The 24,859-nt window shown below is 45.4% G+C and overlaps 1 protein-coding gene across 3 annotated transcripts in view; it reads right to left on the bottom strand.

Moving 5' to 3' along the window:
• Positions 1-24,859, bottom strand: part of AFF4 (ALF transcription elongation factor 4) — a 216,451-nt gene that overhangs the window by 7,781 nt on the left and 183,811 nt on the right. For all 3 annotated transcript variants that reach the window (XM_082254480.1, XM_082254481.1, XM_082254482.1), the window contains 5 exons: positions 12,764-12,900; positions 10,694-10,765; positions 8,966-9,059; positions 3,637-3,680; positions 1,782-2,002 (listed from right to left, as the gene is read on the bottom strand). In XM_082254480.1, coding sequence (XP_082110606.1) covers positions 1,782-2,002; positions 3,637-3,680; positions 8,966-9,059; positions 10,694-10,765; positions 12,764-12,900 — 568 coding nt within the window. The remainder of the gene's footprint in view (positions 1-1,781; positions 2,003-3,636; positions 3,681-8,965; positions 9,060-10,693; positions 10,766-12,763; positions 12,901-24,859) is intronic.

The raw sequence follows: 24,859 nt of genomic DNA, 5'->3' as shown, positions 1-24,859 counted from the left end.
CTATTAACCTTTTTCATGACTAAATCAACTTTAGTCGCCAGGCTTTCCAGGGCTGCTGAAATCACGGCCAGCGATTGCAATCTGGACTGTCCGGGAGTCGCACAGAGTGGGTCTGAGGGTGATTGCACAGTTTGGGACACCATATTACAAATTTCAAAAACGATGAACTGTCGCTTTAAGAGCGCCAATTGCGGTATCCACCACCATTCGCTGTGGTCTGCAGGGAACCCCTTTAAACCAAACTGACAGCAGAAAGTGTAAGGATATACCCGCAGGGACCCCAAGTACTGTACCCACCTCAGACAAACCGTCCTCCTGAATCCTTCAGCAGCATGGAGAGAAAGGCAGGAAGTGATCTCGGCTCAGCAGCAGTAAAAGACTACACAGGAAGTGATGTTGCCTGAATAAGGTTACACTGCTCATTATAGCACCAGGGCTACACAAAGATGGATGCCCATACAAAACAATAGGAAGCTACAGGGAAAATGGCTGCCCCATAAAAAAAATCCCATTGCCTACACTTAAGATGGCAGCGCCCACAACGAACCATGCGGCTAGGGACCAACACATGAAGGCCTCAGGAACCACAAAAGGTACCAGCAAGCCCAAGGTACCATGTCACACCACCCCACCCCAGAGTGCCAGAGCATTCCAGACACACAGCCACAGCAGGGACAGGAAAGGACACACAGACCGGGCAGGCCAGGGAGATCTTTTGGGAGGCACAAATCCAATTATCTCCAGGAGAGGGCCCACATCCCCCCAAGGCCAGCAGGGGGGCAAAGGGGGTACATTTACTCACCATACCACAGACCGGGTGGGCTCTGCTTCCGGGCAGACTGCCTCCCACCCAAAGTGGGGGTGCTGCCAGCCAAGGGGTACGCTGCGACTCAGGGCGTTCCAGGTCATTGCGTCCCGGTGTGGCATATGCTCGCAGGCTCGTCTCCCTCCGGAAAAGGGGCACCGTCGTGGCTAGGCCTAGGTTGGGACTAGAACCTGCTCACGCTCGAAGGCCAGACTGGGGGGACCATAAGGATCTAGATCAGGGATCCTCAAACGACGGCCCTCCATCTGTTGTGGAACTACACATCCTATGAGGCATTTTAAAACTCTGACATGCACAGAAATGACTAGGCATGATGGGAATTCTAGTTCCTGAACAACTGGAGGACCATAGTTTGAAGACCCCTGATCTAGATTATCAAGAGCAAAGCCCCAGCCAGCATCGTTGCTTGCAGATCACCAGGAAAATTCTTCCCTGAACACTAGCTAGCAAGCGAGGAAAGAGAAATAAAAGTAAAATATTCTTAAAAGAAATAAAAAACTGAGACTGGAGTCCCAGCAGGAAACCTAGGTCCTACTCCTTCTCTATGCAGAAACAAACTGATGTGCTGGGCTGTGGCAGTGAGGGTTATGCCTGAAGGGACAGCCCCTAGGGCATGTATATTCAAATTTTCCTACCTAGACTACTCCTGATGGGAGGAGCATAACCCACTCAGCTCATGAAGATGAGGCTGCGTCTGTCGATGGACATCAGAGAAAAAGATTTTACGGTAAGATCTTACAAAATCCTATTTTTCTAAGCATGTATCACATATATTAAGGTAAATCAGTCTTTAGCCCTAATTTCTATATTCCTTAGAAATCCAGATTTGCATAATCCTGAATCTCCCTACTATGCGTCTATATGGTTATAAATAAGCTATGGTGCATTTTGACTGGAGATGAGGCTGCGTCTGTCGATGGACGATAGAGAAAACACCTTTTAGATTAAAACCTACCACTTTGCTCTTTACAGAGCTGTTCAGCCTGGTCCCAAATCTCAGTGGCATAAAGGAAGTTGGACGTGACTTGAACGTAGCTTGCTGCCATCTGATGTATCCTTTGTGGAATAGTTACAGATGATGTACCACCTGAGGAACTAGACACACTGGAGGTATAGCTGTTGGAGTTGCCAGGAGACAGCTTTGGGGACACAGGTGAAGGCATACTGACAGACTTGCTGAAAAAAAAAAAAAAAATTACAAAAGATATCCCAATGTTACATTCTCATGCACAAACATAAGGCAAACATGAATCAATCATAAAAAGGAATATTATAAAATTCAGTCAGATAGCATCTAACTGGTGTTATGAACAGCTGGAATCAGAGCAGCGGATACAATATCTCACAAAAGTGAGTACACCACTCACATTTCTGAAATGAATTTATATTTTTTCATGTGACAAGTTCAGCTGGTATATCAGTGTAAATGTGCTGTTCCCTTAAAAATAAATCAACACACAGCCAATAATGTCTAAACCGCTGGCAACAAAAGTGAGAACACCCCTAAGTAAAAATGTGCGAATTTGGCCCAATTAGCCATTTTCCCTCCCCAGTGTCATGTGACTCGTTAGTGTTACAAGGCCTCAGGTGTGAATGGGGAGCAGGTGTGTTAAATTTGGTGTTATCGCTTTCACTCTCTCATACTGGTCACTGGAAATTCAACATGGCACCTCATGGCAAAGAACTATTTAAAAATAATTGTTGCTCTACATAAAGATGGCCTAGGCTATAAGAAGATTGCCAAGACACTGAAACTGAGCTGCAGCACGGTGGCCAAGACCATACAGCGGTTTAACAGGACAGGTTCCACTCAGAAAAGGCCTCGCCATGGTCGACCAAAGAAGTTGAGTGCACGTGCTTAGTGTCATATCCGGAGGTTGTCTTTGGGAAATAGATGTACTAGTGCTGCCAGCATTGCTGCAGAGGTAAAAGCGGTGTGGGGGGGGGGGGGGGGGGGGGGGGTCAGCCTGTCAGTGCTCAAACCATACGCCGTACACTGGATCAAATTGGCATGGCTGTTGTCACAGAAGGAAGCCTCCTCTAAAGATGTGAAGCTCTGGTGAACTCCATGCCCAAGAGGGTTAAGGCAGTGCTGGAAAATAATGGTGGCCACACAAAATATTGACACTTTGGGCCCTATTTGGACATTTTTACTTAGGGGTGTACTCACTTTTGTTGCCAGCGGTTTAGACATTATTGGCTGTGTGTTGAATTATTTTGAGGGGACAGCAAATTTACACTGTTATAGAAGCTCTATATATTAACTACTTTACATTGTAGCAAAGTGCAATTTCTTAATTGATGTCACATGAAAAGATATAATAAAATATTTCCAAAAATGTGAGGGGTGTACTCACTTTTGTGAGATGCTGTATATACTCTTAAGCTGGACAACAACTGCTGAAATTTAATTGTTTTCCTGCTGATTCAGCAAAATAGTAAGTGCATTCAATCAGATGCAGTCAGTCACTGTTCAGATGTTCAGCAGCTACAAGTCTCACTGACTGCTGAATACAGCAGCATAGATGAACTAATTTTTTAGCTCTCTCACACTCCGCCTATGGGCTGAACAAGATAATCCTTGGCCATGTGGCTAAGCTTTTGTCATCACTTCGTTGCACTTAACGCAAAGAAACTCGATAGAAAAAAAAAAAAGATAATTTTGAAAAGCGTTTTGTGGCGCTTTTCAAATTTACATGAAACTGATATGATGCACATTTCTTTTATCAGTCAAAAGGAAATACTATTCCCAACCTCCCTTTAGAACAAAACTGGTAAACTAGATCATTGTCTTAACATTCAAAACTTACCTCCCCAAACCAGGTGAAGGGGCTTGTGAATTACTGTAAGAGTTCTGTAAACAGAAAACAAAAGGATAACAAGATTATTAACTTAATAAATTAAACGGGCATTTGAAAAGTTCATAAAGCATGCACATACATATTGTGGTACAGCAAGTTAGACAAGGCACAAATTAAGTAGCCAATTATTCACTCCTCATAGAATCTTTGTTGCTATATATAGGATTATTTTTTACTCGCTGTAAAAGCTTTTTTTTTGGAAACCTATACTTTTGGATTTTACTACCTACAGCAGGAATGGACAAACACAGTAGGCCAGCCCAGGATAGCTCCTCCTACTACCAGCTTGCTTTCTACAGACTGAGGCATCAAACGAGGGTTAGGACTTGTAATCACAAGAACGGCAGGATGAAAAACAATTTCATAACAGAGAAGGACTTAGGTATGGTCAATAAGGAGGTTTTCCACTTCAAGAGTTAAGGTCAAACAGAGGAAACTGAGAAATATGCCCTAGTAAGGGGAGGCCAGACCAGTCCTAGATTAGGGAAGACTAAGCATAAGGTTCAAAAAACCGGATCCCATAAATCAAGAGAGAAAGGGGGTACATATCTTCAAACCCTGCAAAGGCAGACGGTGCTAAGTCAATGACTACCCAGAAGAACATTGAGGAGGCCTTGATTAGAAGTATATTGAAAGAGAAAAGCAGTGGTCCATTAAATCCCTTAAAGAATCAAGATTCAATCCAACAGGATGAACATAGACAACAGAGTAAGGTACGTGTGAGCACCTTTTACAAGGATTAGGCACCTATTTTTTTTGCCACTCTCCCTGCAATACAAGTTCCCCTTTTTCCTAAATGGGCAGTATTAGACAAGGGGCTACGATAGTCAGACTATAGCGTACGTACTGTATAACTTTCCATAAGTTCCTACAAGCTTTAACGAGAGCCTTTACAAGAGTTGAGGTGCACTACAATTTTGAGTACTGCTCTGGTTATCATCCTCTACAAAGAATGAATATGGTTTGCCAGCTTTATAATCTTCCACTGGACACCAAAAGTATTCTTTGTTCTTCTACTGGAGAGAATAATTTTGATTCCTACTGCCTTATTCGTTCCTTGTTACTCATGAGTTGAGAGTTTTCGATGTTGCTATGGCATTAAAGTCTCTTCTTTTTCTAGATAAAAACAAAGTAAAAGAAATGTGTTTACACAAAACCTAGTGCCCCTAGTTCATTTCCAGGTTAGCCCAGTAATGTCCAGTCCAGCAGGGCCAGACAAGGCACTCCAAAGCTATACTGAGCAAAGGCCACTCTAGATAGCTGGAATTGTAGATATCAGCTTTAGCAGTACTGTAGCAATTAATCTTTAATGAAAAAAAAATTTGCTATAAAAAACAAAATAGGTTTAAATTGTTTCCCAGCAGAGTTGTGAAGCAAACATCTATCCACCTAGAACATTAGCAAAAAAGAAACTGAAGCATGTGGGGTAGTAGGAAGGACTAGTATGGGCTGGCTTACAGATTTTTTTTTTTTTTTTAGGTTTGCTACTGTCCAATCCTGCAGGCGGCAGTGTAACCCAAAAGTATATGACTTTTTGTGCCCCTCAATGGATGACAAAAAAAATTTAAAAACTGCAGTCAATGAAACAGTGATTTCAGATATTTGCGTCGTTTGCAAAGCATCTTCTCTTCAGAAACTTTTGGAGCTAGCTAAAGAAAAATTATAGTTTGTAATTTTTCAGTACAGCTGCTAAGGACAATGCAAACCAGTAACTTCTAGCAATAGACAGGTACAGTGTCCAGCTACAGCAGCAACAGTTTCACTATCTATAGATCACCAGTATGTAACTAGAGAGCCCTGTAGCTGATCTCTACTGCAAAGCTGCTGGACTGACAGTTCTTAGCTGCTAATATAAAAATTTCCCAAAAAGTCTCTTTAGTAGTGTACTGTCTAGTTGCAGAGTTTACTGGAAACAGATTTACTCAGAGGCCATTTCTAGGTTTATACTGCTCATCCTGGATGAGTTTAGAATGGTAGCAGAAGTATCATTGTATACCAATGGCTCAGACCAGAACTGCAGAGAGGTCAGAAAAAAGTAGCTATACTTTGGAATCTCTCTACTTTTAGCCTGATACTAAACTGAGAATTGGAATCATAATTGTGTCCAATGAGAAAAGAGTTGACTTAGGAGGCTGAACCAGAAATCACCTAAATTAATTCCCTGACCATGAATGTGGCAGATGTGTGCGAAACAGGATTCACATACTAGAATTGAGAATGTTAGAATGAGAATTGAGAATGTTAGGGTCCTGGACTATATGAGTAAAAAAAATAAGTACACTGTAAAACAAAAAAAAATGGACTTGCTTGTTAATTCCATTTTCGAGTACGGACCAGGACACAGGCAGAGTATAATTAGTCCTGGGTTATAGGTTACTACCTTCAAGGGGTTTGGACACTGGCAATCTTTTGAGTACATGCCCTGTGGGTGTCTCCCCTATATCCCTACTGCACTCCATGATTCCCGAGTTTTGTAGCAAGCAATGCAGGATAACCAAGGAATAGAAGACAGGGCCGTCTGTGTCATCGAGACATCAAGATATGGAACTTAAAGGCAAGTCAAAAGTCCATCTTAAATCGCATAGTAGACGACACAGGCAAAGTATCCATCGGTTTTGGGGTCCCCAGGCACTGAATTGGGGGAGAGGAAATATCTAGGCAAACAGAACTGTACCAACAGGCCCAAAAACAAAGTCAACAGACCCAACTTCAGAGTGCCACTGCAAGAACCTTGAGTAAAAGCAAAGGAGTAGTTTTGTCCTTTAGAGCGTAAGCGTTGGCAATGAGCTGTCTTATTCATCTGGAAATTATGATCTTGGAAGATGGATGTCCCGAGCATAGGAAGAGAGGCTGTCTTCCTGAGAAAAGCTGTTGCTTTGAGGCAGACTCTTGATGGCTCTGACTACACCAAGGTAGTGAAGAACAATTTATCTTTGGGTGCTTTTAATCAAGGCACAGAGGGAAGGACTATCTTCTTTGATGTGGAAGACTGATACCACCATGGGAAGAATAGATGGCCTTGGCTTCAGACTGTTGTGTCTTTGTGAAAAATGGGGAATGGCTGCTTACAAAAGAGAGTCACTATCTCAGAGACCTGTTTGACAAACGGTACAGCAACCAAAAAGGACATTGCAGGAGAGATCTAAGGATTTCCCTGATGGGTTTAAAGGGTAGTTTCTGCAGGGCAGAGAGAACCAGATTAAGGTTTCAAGCAAGCAAAGGGTGCTGTAAGGTGGGCTTCATTTGAGATATACCTTGAATAATGGCTTAGACATGGGAGAGAGGTCAGAGATCTTTAAAAAAGAAAGGACAAGATCGAAACCTGTCCTGTCAGAGTGCTTAATGCAAAGTCCTGATTGAAGGAAGGCCAGAATGTGGGGCAAAGTGGAATTTTCTGGAACTGAACTGTTGTGTTCACATCAGGCAAAGAAGGATTTCAAGATATGATGGTGGATATTTCTGTCCTTTAAGATCCAAGTTTCCAAAGCCATGCCATTAATACCAGTGACTGAGAACCAGGATGTAATAGAGGGCACTGAGACAGGAAGTCTGGCTGTTGGGAAGAGGTCAGGGGTAATCTCTTAGTAGTCCAGGGAAGAGGTCAGGGGTAATCTCTTAGTAGTCCAAGTATGTCTGTGTACCATGTGAAAAAATAGGTTGCAGCGCTAAAACATAAAATTAGTCAACATAAAGTGCATATGATCAAAAAGAAATGAGACTGGTTTAGGCGCTCAGAGGTCAAAGAGTTCATATAACAGATAATGGATAAAACAATGGCAGATAAACGTGCTGGAGTACACAGATGGGGAAAAGGTGAGCAGGGGGGGGGGGGGGGGGGTTAAGAGTCCATGTGCAAATTTCTGACAGTTCTTGAGGGAGCTTCAATATTGATTCAATATTGCTGAGCAGTATTACATGCCAGAGGTCCTAGCCACCAGTGCTATTGTGGGTTCTGGTGGCTTTTCATGTAAGTGATGTTCTGAAGATGTGACCTTTGCGTTTGGCTTTTTCTTGTTTTTAGTTGTCTTTTAATAAATACTACACTATGGAAAGCATTTTCTCTCTTGCATATCTATTGATATAACTTCCTGCTGGTTGGAGTACTTGAAGGAATTTTCTCTGGTGTCATCCTGTCTTCTGATTTGATTTCTGGCTCAACACCTGCTGTATAATATACAAAAACGCATTAGCTGTCCTAATAAGACAGCAACATGGTCTGGTGAGTGCGCATTTCTTTTCTTGGGTGAAGGACCACTGGTGGAGGATTGACCTTGTTTACACTGACACTGATTATCCATATGGACTTTTTTTTGCAGTTTTATGGATTGAGTTCATTATTTTTGATCATATGCACTATATGTTCACTAATTTTATGTTTTAGCGCTGCAACCTATTTTTTCAAGTTTTTTATGTTTGTTTATTCACATCGTTTGCAAGCTGCTGATTAAGTATTTTATTTTAAGGTGTTGACTTCACTTTTATGTTTATGTGTGTGTACCAGATTCCCCTGGGCCAATTTGGTGCAATGAGAATCACTAGTTTCTGCTGTTGCTCTATTTAGTGAAGCAGGCAAAGTAGAATTTGCAATAGAGGGAAGGGATAGATCAGCTTGAACTGAGACCAGGGATTTATATCAAAGTATCCAGTGCTAGTCCTAGGGGGTCCTTGGTCCTGACCACAGAGGTATCTTCTTGTTGAATCTGGGAGCCAAGATACGCACATCCGCAGTACCCATTTCTGACATCAAGTTGAAGTTGTGGTGAAGGGCTTATTCCTCTTGGTCCAGGAGGTAGTGGCTGAGGTAATCCACCTTTGAGGTATCCACCCCTGGGATGTGGAAATCAGAGATTTCTGGAGAGTTTCTCTCAAACCTAATGTGGTGTCCCTGCAGAAGGGGAGGGGGTCCAGGGCTCCAGAGTCATCCTTATTGCTATGAGATTCAGGATATTGAAGGGGAGCAGGGCTTCCACCAGTGATCATGTTCCCTGAACTGTGATGATTGAAACACTCCTCCCCAGCTGCATCTGGAGCGTTGGTTAGGTTAAGTAAAAAAAAAAAAAAAGGACGTGTACTTTGTTTTAAAGTACACCTAACCTTTAAAGGGCACACATAGCAAAGTGAAGCATGGATTTTGTGTTACATTTAGTGTTTCAGACAAACAACCCCCTCTTTACTATCAAACCCTGATGCCTTATTAAGGATACCCATCAGAAATAAAATATTTTCTAAGCAACAGAAAGGCAGCACTAACATTCTACTAAAAACCATATTCACTTACTTTCAGGTGCTCAGTTAATGTTTTCGAATACTTCAATGCACTCTCCTTCTTCAGTTTAAACAACCTCAAATACAGAAGAGACTGACACCTGAGACTGTAGGGACACACAACAAAAAGTTTAAACAATGTTACAGATATCAAAACCAGAAGGACAATTTCTTTCATTTATTTGTCAGTGAGGTGATCAATTATGTTAGGATTCCTATTCCAAAAAACAACGTGTGTTCTTTAAATCAAGTTAGAACAGGGGGAAACGTATGCATCAACCTCACCCAATGAAAGGTAAGCTGTAAAATTACATATTTGTTGTTGCTGGGATTACATACAGTCTGTGTGTCATAATAACTCGGCTTTCATTGTTTTAGGAGTCAAAACAATGTATAACAGAAAGAGTAAGCATGCTGACACTAAATTGGGCCAGACACAAGTCATCTGACTATATATTTCAGTTTTTGTATCCTATTTTTATTACCTCTAATTGGCAATAAAAATAAAATATAAAAAATAGAAACTGGGCTGACTTACTTAAGGAATTGTGTCTTCACATAAAAAAACGGGTAATATTCACTTCAATTATCCAATTAACTGCAGATTAAATAAGTAAACAGGAGTTTTCTTTTCACATGGTTAGATAACTGAAGTCAATATACACGCAATTTATTGGGTTACAATTCTCAAATGCTTCAAGTAAATCAGCCTAAATGTTTTTAAAATTATAACACACACTGAGAAGTTTTACATGAAGGTGTATTGGCAGTTGCAAAAACATAGCAAAACAACCATTTTGTTAAATTTTTTTTGTTTTTCTGTTTTAGGTGTACAACTTAAAATAAAGTTTAAAAACTCATCTAGCAAATTTGTACAATTGTGTAATATAACAAACATACAACTATTTCTTTGTGTGATGGACGGGGGGAAGGTGCTTATGGTGTACGGGGACGAAGGAGGCAGGACAATGCAGAGGTATTGCCATCTGTCATCCATCCTAGGAAATCGATTAGCACACTGGCCAAAATATCACAATAACCCTATGTTTCCCCAAGACACAAGGTAGCGGCCGTAAACATGACCAGCCCATATCTGAGCTGCCACCACTCAGATATTACAGGCTTGAAGGAAACCTTGTTTCTGATGATCTAGTCAGAACACTGGGTACACCCATGATACTCCAGTATGCAAGTATACTAGGGTTTTCAAAATGAATACTCCACTCTAATTGTATGCTTATTAATTGCTGTGGGTCACTTAAACATTATCTTCACTCAGAGAAAAAAGGGATGCCCTTTTCATATGTCATGTGGTTTTTGATTTTAGCAAAATCCTTACAAAAAAAAAAAAAAAAAACTAGAAATCTGCTTGGCTGTATCAGAGTTTAAAGAGTTCAAAAGTAATACTGAAACTGCCGTTTTCACATAGACCAAGCAAGGAATGACTAAATGTTGTAAAACATCATATTGCTTATGGTACCCTTGGATCGTAAATTATAAAGTTATAAAGCTTTGGTTGCAATATATTGGGAAATCCAGCACTGTTCTGACTATAAGTATGTCTTTCTAGATAAGTTTGTTTCCTCACTCATTCACTCAACGTAGTCATAAAATTAATATTGTCTGAACATAAATGAAAGCAGATGGCAAAGACATTTCAAAGTAGAGTGCTTACTTAAAAAATGCACTAATAACTTATTTTCAGGAATTCACTATGACAGAGCCCAAAAGTTGAACTCACCAAAGAACACCAAGCCTTTTATCAGCTGCGGTAGCATCTGGAGCAGAGTAACTCTTCAGTTTCATAGTATACCTGAAACATTAATGATGTGTTAAGGATACTTGCTCTTTATAAGGATTTCTAATATTCTATAAGTTCTTGTCTATAATAATGTATGATATAACAATTATTAACCTTTGCTACAAGTACAAAACCAACAACAATAAAAATCAGGCTAGCTTTACGCTATTTATAAATAACTTGAATTGATCGCTCTATTAAAATATATACACACGCAGAGGATATGCCATTTTACAAAACTGTAAACATGGCGGAGATAGATAATGAACTATTATAAGACATGAGAATACATGTTTGTGCATATAATGCTTCAGGTAATTTCAGCAAAAGTGCCAGCGCTTAGGTAAAAAAAATGTATACGAGTAATAAATATAAGAATATAAAATATATCTAAATATGTGGCTGCTGCTGATAAAAAAGGTAACACCTTTTTAAAATGGATTAAATAGAATGTATCAGCGCTGCTCAATAAATATGTGCAAAATATATAGTGGAAAATATATACCACAATAACAATAAATTGTATATAAAGTGCTATCAAAGTAAAGTGCTAAACCGTGCTTTTCATATAAATATATATAAATCAATATGCAATGTGAACTGATCATACATTAAATAAAAATATTTTATATCATAAAGTGTCCAGTGCTTTTGTGGCAAATATAAATTAATCTTCTTCATAAACAAGTGCTCCGTGCTTTATATGCGATATAAATATAAAAATGTTCAGTTTTCTTCCTTAAAAGTGCTCAGTGCTTGTCTGTAAACACAAAAAATTCCAAAGTGCTGGTGCTTGCTGGTGTGCTCGGGTGCTCCCCTCTCAGTCCCCTATACTCACCAGACAATCAATGGTAAACCGCCTTAAGTAATCTTATCCTCACTGATCGTCAACAGCAGACTGCAGCACCATACACCGCTATTTCCTCCTAATTTCACCGTGTTACAGCAGCATTCAGCTAGCAGCATCCAAGAACGACTTCCCCATGTGGGATTAACAAGACAAAGAGAATCCTCATCGTGCAGTATATCCAAAACTTTATTCTAAATCCAATGGAATTGCACTTACAATATTCAGCATGTAAACAAGCGAGATGATTTTCCTAAGCCGGGACGCCAAACGTGTCTGTGCGTTCCACCCGTGCGAACCGGAAGTGACGTGCTGCGTGAGGTTGACGGCTGGACGCGTTTCGCTCTGCCAATCAGAGCATTCTCAAAAGCCTGCTTTTGAGAATGCTCTGATGGGCAGAGCGAAACGCGTCAAGCCGGCAAGCTCACGCAGCACGTCACTTCCGGTTAGCACGGGTGGAACGCACAGACATGTTTGGCGTCCCGGCTTAGGAAAATCATCTTGCTTGTTTACATGCTGAATATTGGATTTAGAATAAAGTTTTGGATATACTGCACGATGAGGATTCTCTTTGTCTATTAATCCCACATGGGGAAGTCGTTCTTGGATGCTGCTAGCTGAATGCTGCTGTAACACGGTGTAATTAGGAGGAAATAGCGGTGAATGGTGCTGCAGTCTGCTGTTGACGATCAGTGAGGATAAGATTACTTAAGGCGGTTTACCATTGATTGTCTGGTGAGTAGGGGACTGAGAGGGGAGCACCCGAGCACACCAGCACTTTGGAATTTTTTGTGTTTACAGACAAGCACTGAGCACTTAAGGAAGAAAACTGAACATTTTTATATTTATATCGCATATCAAGCACGTAGCACTTGTTTATGAAGAAGATTCATTTATATTTGCCCCAAAAGCACTGGACACTTTATGATATAAATATTTTTATTTAATGTATGATCAGTTCACAGTGCATATTGATTTATATATATTTATATGAAAAGCACGGTTTAGCACTTTACTTTGATAGCGCTTTATTTGCAATTTATTGTGGTATATATTTTGCACATATTTATTGAGCAGCGCTGATTACATTCTATTTAATGCTTCAGGTAGTATGAAGGGGGGGGGGGGGGGACTGTTTTCACTACACACATCATTATACATACTTAATGAGTTCCACTGTCTCTGAATACATGGGAAATGGAGATTTTGCTTCTTGGACACTTTTCTCCAGGGCATTCCCACACTCAATAAAAGAGACCACTGCATCCAGGTAATATACTGCTTTTTCAAATCTATCTGACTAGAGAAGAAGAAAAAAAAAAAAGTTTACACTTTGTACAGAAATGTACAGATATACATTATAGATTTTCATTCGTACCAATCTGTCATATGTACAAAATCATCCACACTCCCAGGTTGCTTGCTAAAAGTAGAAAATGCCATAGGCCAGCCAAAAAAAACCCTCGTACTACAAGCAAGCCTCAGTTTTGTAGCAAAGCAGTACTGACAGAATTATTATAAGCAAAGTGAAACAGAGAATTATTATAAACCTGTGTCCTTCAAATAACTCCAAGAAAAGGATTGTATGGTGGATACAAAAATCCTATTTCCTTTCTTGTTCATTGCCAAAGGAATTATTTCAGCTTTTTTGTGGGAGGATTCCATGTGGAATTCTGAGCTTAAACGTAGACATTCGGGGCTTGGAGTTTCAAGATGTGGCGGATGCCCCCTTTGAGTTTGGGAACCGCAAACAGGTTGAAGTAAAACCAGTAAAACTGTCCTGCCACAGAAATTGAGGCAATGATACCCTGATCCAGAAGGCCAGACAGGGCGTGATGGAAGATCTGCTAATCTGTGGGGTGAAATTCTAGCTCGTGGGCCCTGGAAACCACCTCCAACACCCGAGCATTTGGGACACAAGCTATCCATGTGTCCACAAGGGCTAACAGATTCTCCCCCACTGTAAAAAGTGGGGGCGCACATTCAGAGTTTGGTTGACTGTGTTCCAGACCTTGCAGAAGGACTGGGAGCCCAGCTTGGAGAGTTTGTACTTAGAGGTTGCAGGGGTGCCATAAAGAAAAAGTATTTTCTTAACCTCCAAAAAGGGATGAGCCTTCCTAGGCTGTGCCTTAGGCCTCTTTGGCTGAGGAAGCAGCGTACCCTTGCAATGAGGGGTTTCCATGATAATGGTATCTAGAGTTGATTCGAAGAGGAACTGTTCTTCAAAGGCCATGCAGCCAGGTGCTTTTTAGATGGGTGTTCTACAGTTCAACATTTTAAACAAATTGAACTACACAAGTGTACTGACACAGATCAAAGAAAGAGAGCACATAGGCTCCTGGTGCAGTATCCTTTTAATATAGTTAAAAACAATGTTAAAGTGGTTAAGCCACTTATATAAAATTATCTAATCCCCTCTGTAATAAAACACTAAGTGCTCCTGTGCCTGTGTTGCAGAAAAAATATGCAGATCTGTAGCTAAATCCAAGCATCTCCCAGCACTCAGCTGACTCCTCAGATCTCCCCTCTTGCCGGCTGACAGTTACAGTGGGCGGGCCCGAGTACTGCAGCTGATGTCAGCCGAGGAGGAAGAGGAGAGAGAGAGAGAGAGAGAGAGAGAGAGAGAGAGAGAGAGAGAGAGAGAGGGAGGGAGGAGGGGAGGACAGTGCCGAGCTGCGGATGAGGGAGACACGTACGCTTACCATGGTGTCAGGGCTCAGAAGCCATGATACATTGTGGTCTGTGTACAGGGAGGACAGCAGAAACTGGCAGGATCAGCCAGGTTTTTTAGTTGTTACGGGGGGCCAAATGACACAGCACAAGCACTGTGCTGTAATATCATGCTTTAAGGTAAAAGGATCTTTTTTTAAGGTAACACTTTAACCACACTTGCAATTAGAACCTAGTTACAGGCATTGTAACCCAACTGTCACAGTCCTGTAGATGGGAAATCTTCTGTCGCTGAATTGCAACATAAAGGGTGTTTGCTGGCAACTTCTGCTGCACTTTATCACACACTCCCCCAGCAAGGCTGGTGCGCGCTCCCAGTCACCAGGCAGGTCAGTTTCATGCACAGCACTACTTGACAGAAGATAGGCAGCCGATACGAGGGTAATGTGGTTGCTATGGCCTTTTAAACAACAACTACTTATCTGAAGGTTTAGCATCTAGGAGGTTTGCGCAAGGACTTGCAAACCACTCGGGATCAAGTTTCATCATTGTGCACTGCACAATGTATGGAAATTGTGTGCATGCAGAGAGAACGCATGGTAGCAAGGAATAAAACTCACTCATCAGAATTGGTAAAAACTCTAGATAAATACAAAGTAGTACCCAGTTTTCATAGGTGTGTTGAACTCATCAGTACCAGTTTAAGTAAGACCTGATCAAAGGTAAGCAATCCAAGTTTGCCAGGGATAGAGGATTATGGCAAAGGTAACAATTTCAAATTGAAAAACCCCTAGATCTTCTTCTGAGGGCATGTCAGATAAAAAGACCCTGTAAATAATAGTAATCCCAACATGTCCAACCATGGGAACGAAAATATTTTTGGTTCCCATGGTTGGACAAAATTAGCAAAATTTTTGACTCACCGTAAAATCCTCTCTCTGATGTTCATTGACCGAAACAGCTTCAGATCATCGTAACCATTGGGGTTATACTGCCCCTTACAGGAGTAAGACATTAGGCAGAAAAAAAGGCTGGCTACGCCCATGGGAAGTCCCAGGGGGTATACTTCCTCTCTCTGCTATAGCACTCAATTTAGTTGCAAGCAGTGTCAGAAGAATTACAACTCCACAGAGGGTTGGGTGCTGTGTCCGTCAATGATCAGAGAAATGGATTTTACAGTAAGTCAAAAATCCCATTTTCTCTTTCGTTCATTGACGGACACAGCTTCAGATCTTCATAACCGTTGGGACGTCCCAAAGCAGTGTTAAACATGAGGGGTGGGAACAGCAAAATAATTTCCAAGGCTAAACAGTAGCCAACCAGGCAACAGAAGCTCAACCAAAACAACTGGAGCCCACCTGAAAAAAACAATACACCCTCAAAGAGGACCAGGTCCTCTAAACAGCAGCCTGCAAAAACCTTGCGGTCAAAAGAAGCATCCGCAGATACCAACACATCCACTTTATAAAACTTTGCGGAAGTGTACACTGAAGACCAAGTGGCCACCTTGCAAACCTGCGTCACTGACGCCTAAAGACGGAAAGCCCAGGAGGCACTAAGCGCCTGAGTAGAGTGCGCCTTAAGAGGGAAAAGGAGGAACCTGACCCTTGATGCAATAGGCCTGAATCACTGTCTGTCTGATTCATCTGGAAATGGTCACAGAGGAACCAGACAACCCTTTACAAGGCCCATTCATGAGCAAAAAGAGTCTGACTTCCTGAAAGACTCCGAAGCTGCCAGGTACACCCTAATTGCCAAGACCACATCCAAGGCAAGCAAGGTAATTTCCTTCGGATGTTTAGGCCTGGGACACAGGGAAGGCAACACAAGGTCTTCATTCAAATGAAAATCAGAGACAACGGACAGGGTCAAAGAACTACCTTATCTCTGTGAATCACCAGGTAAGGTGAACGACAGGATAACGCCGCCAGTACGACACCTGCACGCAGGTGATAGCCACCAAAAAAAGCCACCTTCTGGGACAGCATAAGCAGGGAAATCTCTCGAAGATTGAGGTCCCAAGGCGGCAACAGAGCCGCACTGGAGGAACCGAATGTCGGAAACCCTGAAGAAAGGTACGCACCAGCGAGTGTGTGGTCAAAGGTCATTGGAAGAAGACCACCAAAGCAGACACTTGGTCCTTGATGGTACTCAAGGCCAATTTCTGTTTAAGCCCCATGTTTAAGGAAGGTCAAGATCTGAGCCACCAAGAAGGAGCGAGGATGAACCCCAAGAGACTCACACCACGCAATGTACATCTACCACGTACGATAGTAGATCCTCCTAGATTTCCTAGCTTTTAACAGTTTAGGAATCCCCGACTGAGATAAACCTCTATCCTTCAGCACCTGGCGTTCAACAGCCAAGCTGCCTAAGCCAGCGAGTGTAAAGCAGGATGAAAGATCAGTCCTTGGGACAGCAGATCCTCCAAGAGGGGGCTTTCAAGGAATGTCGTGACCAGCTGCACCAGATCTGCGTACCAAGCCGGGTGCCACTAATATGACCGAAATCCATTTTGCATCGAACCTGCGTAGAAGTCTTGGCAGAAGCTTGAGAGGAGGGAAAGCAAAAATCAGATGATACTGATCCCATCAGGCCACCAATATGTCTGTGGCATTCGCCAGAGGATTCCTTGGCTGAGCCACAAAACTCTCCACCTTTCTTTTGAGCCAAGACACCATCAGATCCACCTGGTGGATGCCCCAGCGGGGAGACGCCTGATTAAACCCCCCCGGATGAAGGCACCACACCTCTTGGTCCAATGTCTACTGACTGAGGTAATCCACATGCCAGTTTTCTACCCCGGGAATGTGTATGGCGGAGAGAGGGATTGGAAACTAACCGTTCTGCCCACCTTAGAATGTCGGCTACCTTCAGAGCCGCCAGGACACTTCAGGTGACCCCTTGGTGATTGACATAAGCCACGGCCATGGCATTGTCCAATTGAATGAGCACTGGACAACTGTGACGATCATCCGTCCAATGGTCCAGACACAGGCTGATCGCTTGGAGTTCTAAGACATTGATCGGTAGTCTGGACTCTTCCAGCGTCCAGTTCCACGGAGCAGAATTGCTTGCAGAGGACACCTCCCCAGCCGGACAGCCTGGCACCCGTGGCGAAAACTGTCCCAACACAAGGGGAGGAAGGATTTGTCCAGCCAAAGCGCAAAGCCACCATATCAGGGTCTCCCTCGTTCCCCGGCTCAGCCGATTCGTGCTGTCCAGAGACAGCGGAATCTTGTCCCATTTGGCCAAAATCTCCCTTTGCAGGGACCTCTTATGGAACTGTGCAAACGGAACTGCCTAAAAGGAAGACACCATCAGGCCCAGCACCCGCATGCAAGTCCAGAGGGATGGCCATCTGTTGGTTAGCAGGATACGAATTGCAGCCTGCAATTTCTGGAGTTTATACAGAGGAAGGAGCACTCTGGCTAAGGCCGAATCTACAGTCAGGCCCAGATAGTCCAGCTTTGTGGACGGAACCAGGGCAGACTTCTGAAAAGTCAGAATACAACCGAACTCCCACAGAGTTTGTATTATGATCTCCAGGTTTTCCACCAGAGCAGAAGGAGACTCCCGCTCACAGAAGGAGATCGTCCAAGTAGCCCAGTACCATGATCCCTCGTTGGCGTAGCAAAGCTAGCACTGGGGCTGACACTTTTGTAAAGACAGAAAGAGCAGAGGCAAGACCAAAGGGTAACGCCACAAACTGATAATGCTCCTCTCCCACGGCAAAGCGGAGGAAGCGTTGGTGACTGGCACATATTGGAATGTGATGATAAGCATCCTTGATGTTGATAGAGGCGAGTAAGTCCCCCTGATGCAGGGATGCCACCACAGTGCGAATAGACTCCATTCTGAACTTCTGCTCCCGCACAAAGCAGTTTAGCGCCTTGAGGTCCAGGATTGGACGCACTTTGCCTTCCTTCCTGGTAACTGTAAACAGGTTTGAGTAAAAAACCTAAAAAGGTTCTGAAGTCGTAACCAGGACAATCATCCCTTGAAGTAACAGGTCTTGTACCGCCCCAAACAGACCCTGTAAGCGGTCCGAGGACAAGAGCAAGTCGGAAGGAAAGAACCTTCCCGGGGGACAAGAGCGAATATCGATCTTGTAGTTGGACCAAATGACTTCATGGACCCTTTTGTTTTGTCCCAGGGAAGTCCACGGGTCCAGAAGCCAGCGAAGACCTCCCCCCACCCCCGATATGGGTGAGGTCGCACCTTCATGCTGAAGGAGCCTTGCCAGACCAGGTTCGTTTGGGTCCTCCAGAGGAGGCCCTGAAAGGCTTCGAGCCCTTGTCAGTCGACCCTAAGGGACAAAAAAAACGTATGAGCCGAGGAGGGCCCATGTCTACAACAAGGGTCCTTGCCCTTAGTAGCCTGCGGAAGAAAAGTACTCTTTCCCCCTGGGAGACCTTTAATGATGTCCTTTATGGTCGCTCCAAACAGGCAATATCCTTGAAAGGGGATATCAGTCAAGGCCTTTTTAGAAGTCTGGTCCACAGACCAGCATTCGAGCCAAAAGACACTGCCAAAACAGAGAGCCGCATCCAAAAGAGGCATCACAGGTAAACTGCAGCCCCTGGACCAGCTGGTCCACCAGCTCAGCAAAAGGCAGGGGGGAGCTGTTCTCCCTCCAAGTCACAGTGTAAAAGCTTAGCCGATTCGGTCAAGAGTTTGTGACACCAGGGCAATGATGAATACCGGCCTCAGTGCCGAACCAGAGTGTACATTATGCGGGCCACAGCCTCCGCCTTCCTGTCCGCCGGGCCCTCAAAGGCTGGTGACTCTTCAAACGTTATCATGGTTGCTTTGTTCAATCTGGAGACCGGAAGGTCCACCACTGGTGGAACAGTCCACTTTTTAAGAAGGGACTCCTCACGGGGGAGTGCCTAGCAAATCGCTTAGGGACCCCAAGGGGACGCTTCGGTTGTCCCCACTCTTTAGTGACAATTCTGTCAAAATAGACAGGGAAAGGAAACCCCTTTACCGCTCTGGATGGCTTGTGAGTGCCAAAGGGAACCTGCTCCTCCGTCGTAGCTGCAGCCTCCATCTTTAAGGTCTCATGCACAGGTACAATCGGCGCTTTCACCAGCGCCTTTTCGTGCATGGTTGCAGATGTGGAGGAATCATCCTCACTATCTGATTATTCTGGGCGCGTGGTCGCAGACCCAGCAGGGAGACTCACATCCGCGGCAGCCGAGTCAGATTCAGGATCTGATAAGACAGATGAGGCAGGTGGAATGCGGGGGGGGGGCTTTCTTCCAGCCCGTCATTCGAAAGCCACCTCCACCCGGGACACAAAGGACTCAAGGACGCAAGTCAGTAGATCGATGGATGGTTGGAACCCGTAGCGCTCCGCAGCCTCTGAGAGGGGATCAGGTGGGGAGATGGGCTCCAAAGACTCCATGATTCCCGAGGGGGACTGCACAAAGTGTAAAACACTGCAAGGGACAACACCCACCGTGCTGGCAGCACCAAACATGGCCGCCATCCATTGAGCACACAGGCTACAGCAAAATGGCAGAACCAGGAGGGATCCCTAGGCCTCAAGGACAGGGGGCCCTGGAAGGAGACCCCACCAGGTACAACCCCCCGCCCCCATCATCAACATAGTGCCGTGCTCTGACTGTCCCGAAGAGGGGCCCACGTCCACCCCAAATTCCTCCCAGGGGGGGGGGGGGGGGTGGGTTGAGAGACAGCTACTCACCATACCAGAAACCAGGCGGGCATCGCTCCATACAGAACACCTTGCCATCTAAATGGGGGGGGGGGGTTGTTGGCCAGGAGGAACGCTGTGACTCTGGCAGAGACCCGGTCATATGGAACCTCGTGAGGCGTTTACGTCGGTGGGGCTATGTCGCGGACAACCTAGCGTGGAGCTGAGGTCTGCGCACACTTGCTCGCCAGACTTGGGTAACCACTGGATCTAGATTATCCAGCAGTTGAATGAAGATCTCGCAGAAAAAAAAGAGAAAAATTTCTATCTAAAAAGAAAAAATTACCAGGACCAGAGATCCTAGCAAGGAACAAGGTCCTTTTTTCTGACTAGGTAGAAAAGAAAACCGAGTACTTATATTAGAGAGAAGGAGTATACCCCCTGGGACTGCCCATAGGGGTAGTCAGACTTTTTTCTGCCTAGTATCCTACTCCAGTACAGGGCAGTGTAACACAATGGTTAGGAAGATCAGGAGGGGTGTCCGTCAATTAACGAAATTGGATTTTTCCTACAACTTACCTGTAAAATCCTTTTCTTTGAGTACATCATAGGAAATAGAGAGTCTCTCCCCTCTTTTCTGGGATCTTCATTGCATGCTACAAAAACGGAGGTTCTTCCTGTGTGGGAGGGGTTATAATATAGGGGGAACTTCCTGTCTATTGGTTTGCCAGTGTCCACCTCTAGGTGGCATATAACCCAGATAATCATTATTATGGCCTGCTCTGTGTCCCGTGATGTACTCCAAGAAAAGGATTTTACAAGTAAGTTGTAGGAAAAAAACTGAATTTTTGTAAAATCTTACCGTAAAATTCCTTTCTCTGAGTCCTCCGACAGTCGCCGCCCCTCATATGTCATCACTATTGGGTATTGACTTTCGCTCCGCAGGAGTAGCTAGGCATAAGACTTAGTTAAAAAAAAAGCATTTAGCATAGACACACCCATGGGGGCTGTCCCACTGGTCAATACCCTCCTGCAGTAATCCCTCCCAACTCAGTTTGGTAGAATAGCAGTAGGTGTACAAGAAAAAAACCCCAAATGAGGGGCGGGGGCGGCGACTGTCGGAGGACTAAGAGAAAGGAATTTTACGGTAAGATTTTACAAAAATTCAGTTTTCTCTTACGTCCTCCGACAGTCGCCGCCCCTCATAAGTCAACACTATTGGGATGTCCCAAAGCAGTGTAGACATGAGGGGTGGGAGACGCAACCGTATAAAAGGCAACGCAGTACCCACATCAGAGAAAGGAACCTTACACACACAGTAAGAGAACCGTCTGGGCAACGGAAAAGGCTCAACAGGAGCAACAGCCCAGGAAAGCAAATAACCCAGGGTTTAAACAACCCCAACAGCCAGGGACCCACAAAAAAACAAGGGTCCCCTATGGCACTGCCGCTCTGAGAACTTTGCGGCCAAAGGAGGCATCAGCTGATGCCAGAACATCCACCTTATAGAATTTGGAAAAAGTGTGCACCGACGACCAAGTCGCAGCCTTGCACACCTGGGCCACCGAGGCCCGATGCCGGTAGGCCCAGGACGTACTCAATGATCTGGTAGAGTGCGCCTTAACAGGGAAGGGTGGAACCCGTTCCTTCAAAGCATAGGACTGTTCAATGGTCTGTCTGATCCATTTGGCAATGGTCGCTGCAGACGCAGCAATGCCCTTCCGAGGTCCCTCAGGAAGGACAAGGAGGGAATCCGATTTTCGAAAGGATTCAGTGGACGACAGGCATACCCTAATCGCCCTGACAACATCCAAGGAATGCAATGCAACCTCCTTAGGATGCTTCGGCTTCGCACAGAGCGAAGTTAAAACAATGTCCTCATTAAGGTGAAAGTCAGAGACCACCTTAGGGAGAAAAGACGAATGAGGTCGCAAGACCACCTTATCCTTGTGAACCACCAAATAAGGAGAGCGGCAAGACAACGCCGCCAACTCCGACACCCTGCGAGCCGAAGTGATCGCCACCAGAAAGGCAACCTTTTTAGACAGCAGAGGTAACAATATCTCCCGGATGTTTTCAAAGGGAGAACGCTGTAACACGGACAGAACCAAGTTCAAGTCCCATGGAGGTAAAGGCTCCCTCCGAGGAGGGACCAAATGTCACACACCTTGAATGAAGGTGCGAATTAAGGAATGAGATGCCACAGGGCGTTGAAAAAGAACAGCCAGTGCAGAAACCTGGCTCTTAATCGTGGCCAGCGCCAGTCCACACCAGACTGGAGGAAAGCCAACACTCTCGTCACCGAGTATGAGCGAGGAGAAAACCCCCTGGACTCACACTAGGCAAAATAGGCTTTCCAGTTGCGGTAATAAATTTTACCAGACGAGGCTTTCCTAGCCTTGATTAAAGTAGGAATGACCTCTGGGGAGAGACCCCTGTCTCTCAGGACCTGGCTTTCAACAGCCAGGCCGTTAAAGCCAGCGACTCTAAAGGAGGATGGAAGATCGGTCCCTGAGACAGTAGATCTTCCCACAGTGGCAGCCACCAAGGAGGCTCGACCGCCAGGTGAACAAAGTCGGCGTGCCAGGACCGGCGTGGCCAGTCCGGCGCCACTAGAATCACCAAGTGCGGTTCCGAGGCTAGCCTGCGAAGGAACCTGGACAACAACTGAATCGGAGGAAAGGCATACATCAGACGATACTGATGCCAAAGGGCCACCAACGCATCCAAGGCGTCCGCCCGTGGATCGCGCATTCTTGCCACGAACCTTTCCACCTTGTGGTTTAGCAGAGACGCGAACAGATCCACGCCCGGGGATCCCCACTTCGCACACAGCATTTGGAAGACCTCTGGGTGTAGGGACCATTCCCCCTGGTCCAGGGTCTGGCGGCTCAGATAGTCGGCCTGCCAATTCTCCACACCCGGAATGTGAACTGCCAATATTGCCGGGACATGAGTCTCGGCCCAAGACAGAATGTCGGTCACCTCCCGGGCCCTCCTGGTGCCCCCTTGGTGGTTGATGTAAGCCACCGCGGTAGCATTGTCCGTCTGTACCCGAACAGGACGGCCCCGAAGTCGATCCGACCACTGGAAGAGACAGAGTTTGATCGCTCTCAATTCCAAGATGTTGATCGGAAGGGAGGATTCCTCCTCCGACCAAGTGCCCTGGGCAGACAGGTTGCCCAGGACTCGACCCCAGCCTGACAGGCTGGCATCCGTGGTAATCGCCGTCCACAGCACCGGACGGAAGGATTTTCCTTCTGACACAGCCGGGGACTGAAGCCACCACAGAAGATCCATTCTGGTCTGCCGACTCAACGAAACCCTCAGGTCCAAGGACTGAGGAAGTCTGTCCCACCTGGCCAGGATCTCTGCTTGAAGAGACCGAGTGTGAAACTGAGCAAATGGGATCGCCTCAAAGGCTGATACCATCAACCCCAGGCACCGCATACAGGTCCTGAGCGACGAGGACTGGTTGTCCCTGAGGGACCTGACCTCGTTTTGAAGGGTCCGGAGCTTGTCCTCCGGCAGAAAAACCTTTGCTTGAGCAGAGTCCAGAACCATTCCCAGTTAGGGAAGACAAACCGAAGGAGACAACGTAGACTTCTGAACGTTGATGGTCCAACCGAACTCCTTTAGCGTCTGTACCGTAGTTGACAGATCGCACGTCAGGCTCTGACTGGCAGTCGATCTTAACAGGAGATCGTCCAGATATCCCAAGACCGCAATGCCCTGTGCCCTCAACAGGCCCAGAACAGGCGCCAGCACTTTGGTAAAGACCCTTGGAGCCAAAGCGAGACCGAAAGGCACCGCTACAAACTGATAATGGTCCTCCGCAATGGCGAACCGAAGGTACCTCTGATGACCCTCAAAAATGGGGATGTGCAGGTACGCATCCTTCAGGTCGATAGAGGCCAGGCATTCCCCTGGACTCAGGGAGGCCACCACTGAGCGGAGGGATTCCATGCGGAACTTCCGAACGCGCACAAAGCGATTCAGAGCTTTCAAGTGCAGGATAGGACGCACCTTGCCCTCCTTTCTGGGCACAGTGAACAGATTGGAGTAAACCTCCTGAAACCTGTCCCGATGAGGCACCGGGACAATCAACCCCTGGGTTGCAGGCCCTGTAACCACCTTGGGGTCAACTGAAGATTTCAGGGGAAAAATCTGTCCGCCGGCCGTGAAAGGAATTCGATTTTGTATCCTGATCGAATGATTTCCTGAACCCACCTGTCCGGAATACGAAGCAGCCAAGGTTGGAGGAAACCGCGCAAACGTCCCCCCACCCCTGAAACGGGTGAGGGCGTCCCTTCAGGCAGAGGCGGGCTGAGCCGTCGTGCTGGCATGGCCAGACTTTTGCTTACCCGCCCAGGGCTTCTTCTGGCCACCTTAGCCCTTGAAAGGTTTGTCCTTGAGTTGTGACTTAAAGGCACGAAAGCACCCCTGAGTGGGTTTAAAGGCGGGGCCCTGCTTGCCACGAAAAGACTTGTTCTTCGGATTTTGGGGCAGCAGAGTGCTCTTGCCCCCAGTGACTCCTTTCACCAAGGTATCTAAAGCCTCGCCAAAAAGGTGAGACCCTGCGTAGGGAAAATCAGCCACCGTTTTCCGTGACGTCCGGTCAGCCGACCAACTCTTCAGCCAGATCAGTCGACGGTTAAGAACCGCAACACTAGACAGGCGTGCAGCCAAAGGGGCCTCATTCAAGGCCGCATCGCACAAATACATGACCCCTTGATGAATCTGGTCCACCATGGCCAGTGTGGTAGGTGGGGCAGAATCAGACGTGAGAGTGCGCCTAAGCACCTTAGTCCAATCCGCCACCGCCTGAGCCACCATGACAGAAGCGAAAATAGGTTTGAGTAAGGAACCCGCCACCATGTAGGAATGGCGGGCAAGAGACTCCAACCTCCTGTCCGTGGGATCCCAGAAC

Source organism: Pelophylax lessonae (assembly GCF_965119305.1).
Source record: "Pelophylax lessonae genome assembly, chromosome: 4".
Classification (NCBI taxonomy): domain Eukaryota; kingdom Metazoa; phylum Chordata; class Amphibia; order Anura; family Ranidae; genus Pelophylax; species Pelophylax lessonae.
This window is presented reverse-complemented; position numbering and strand designations above follow the sequence as displayed.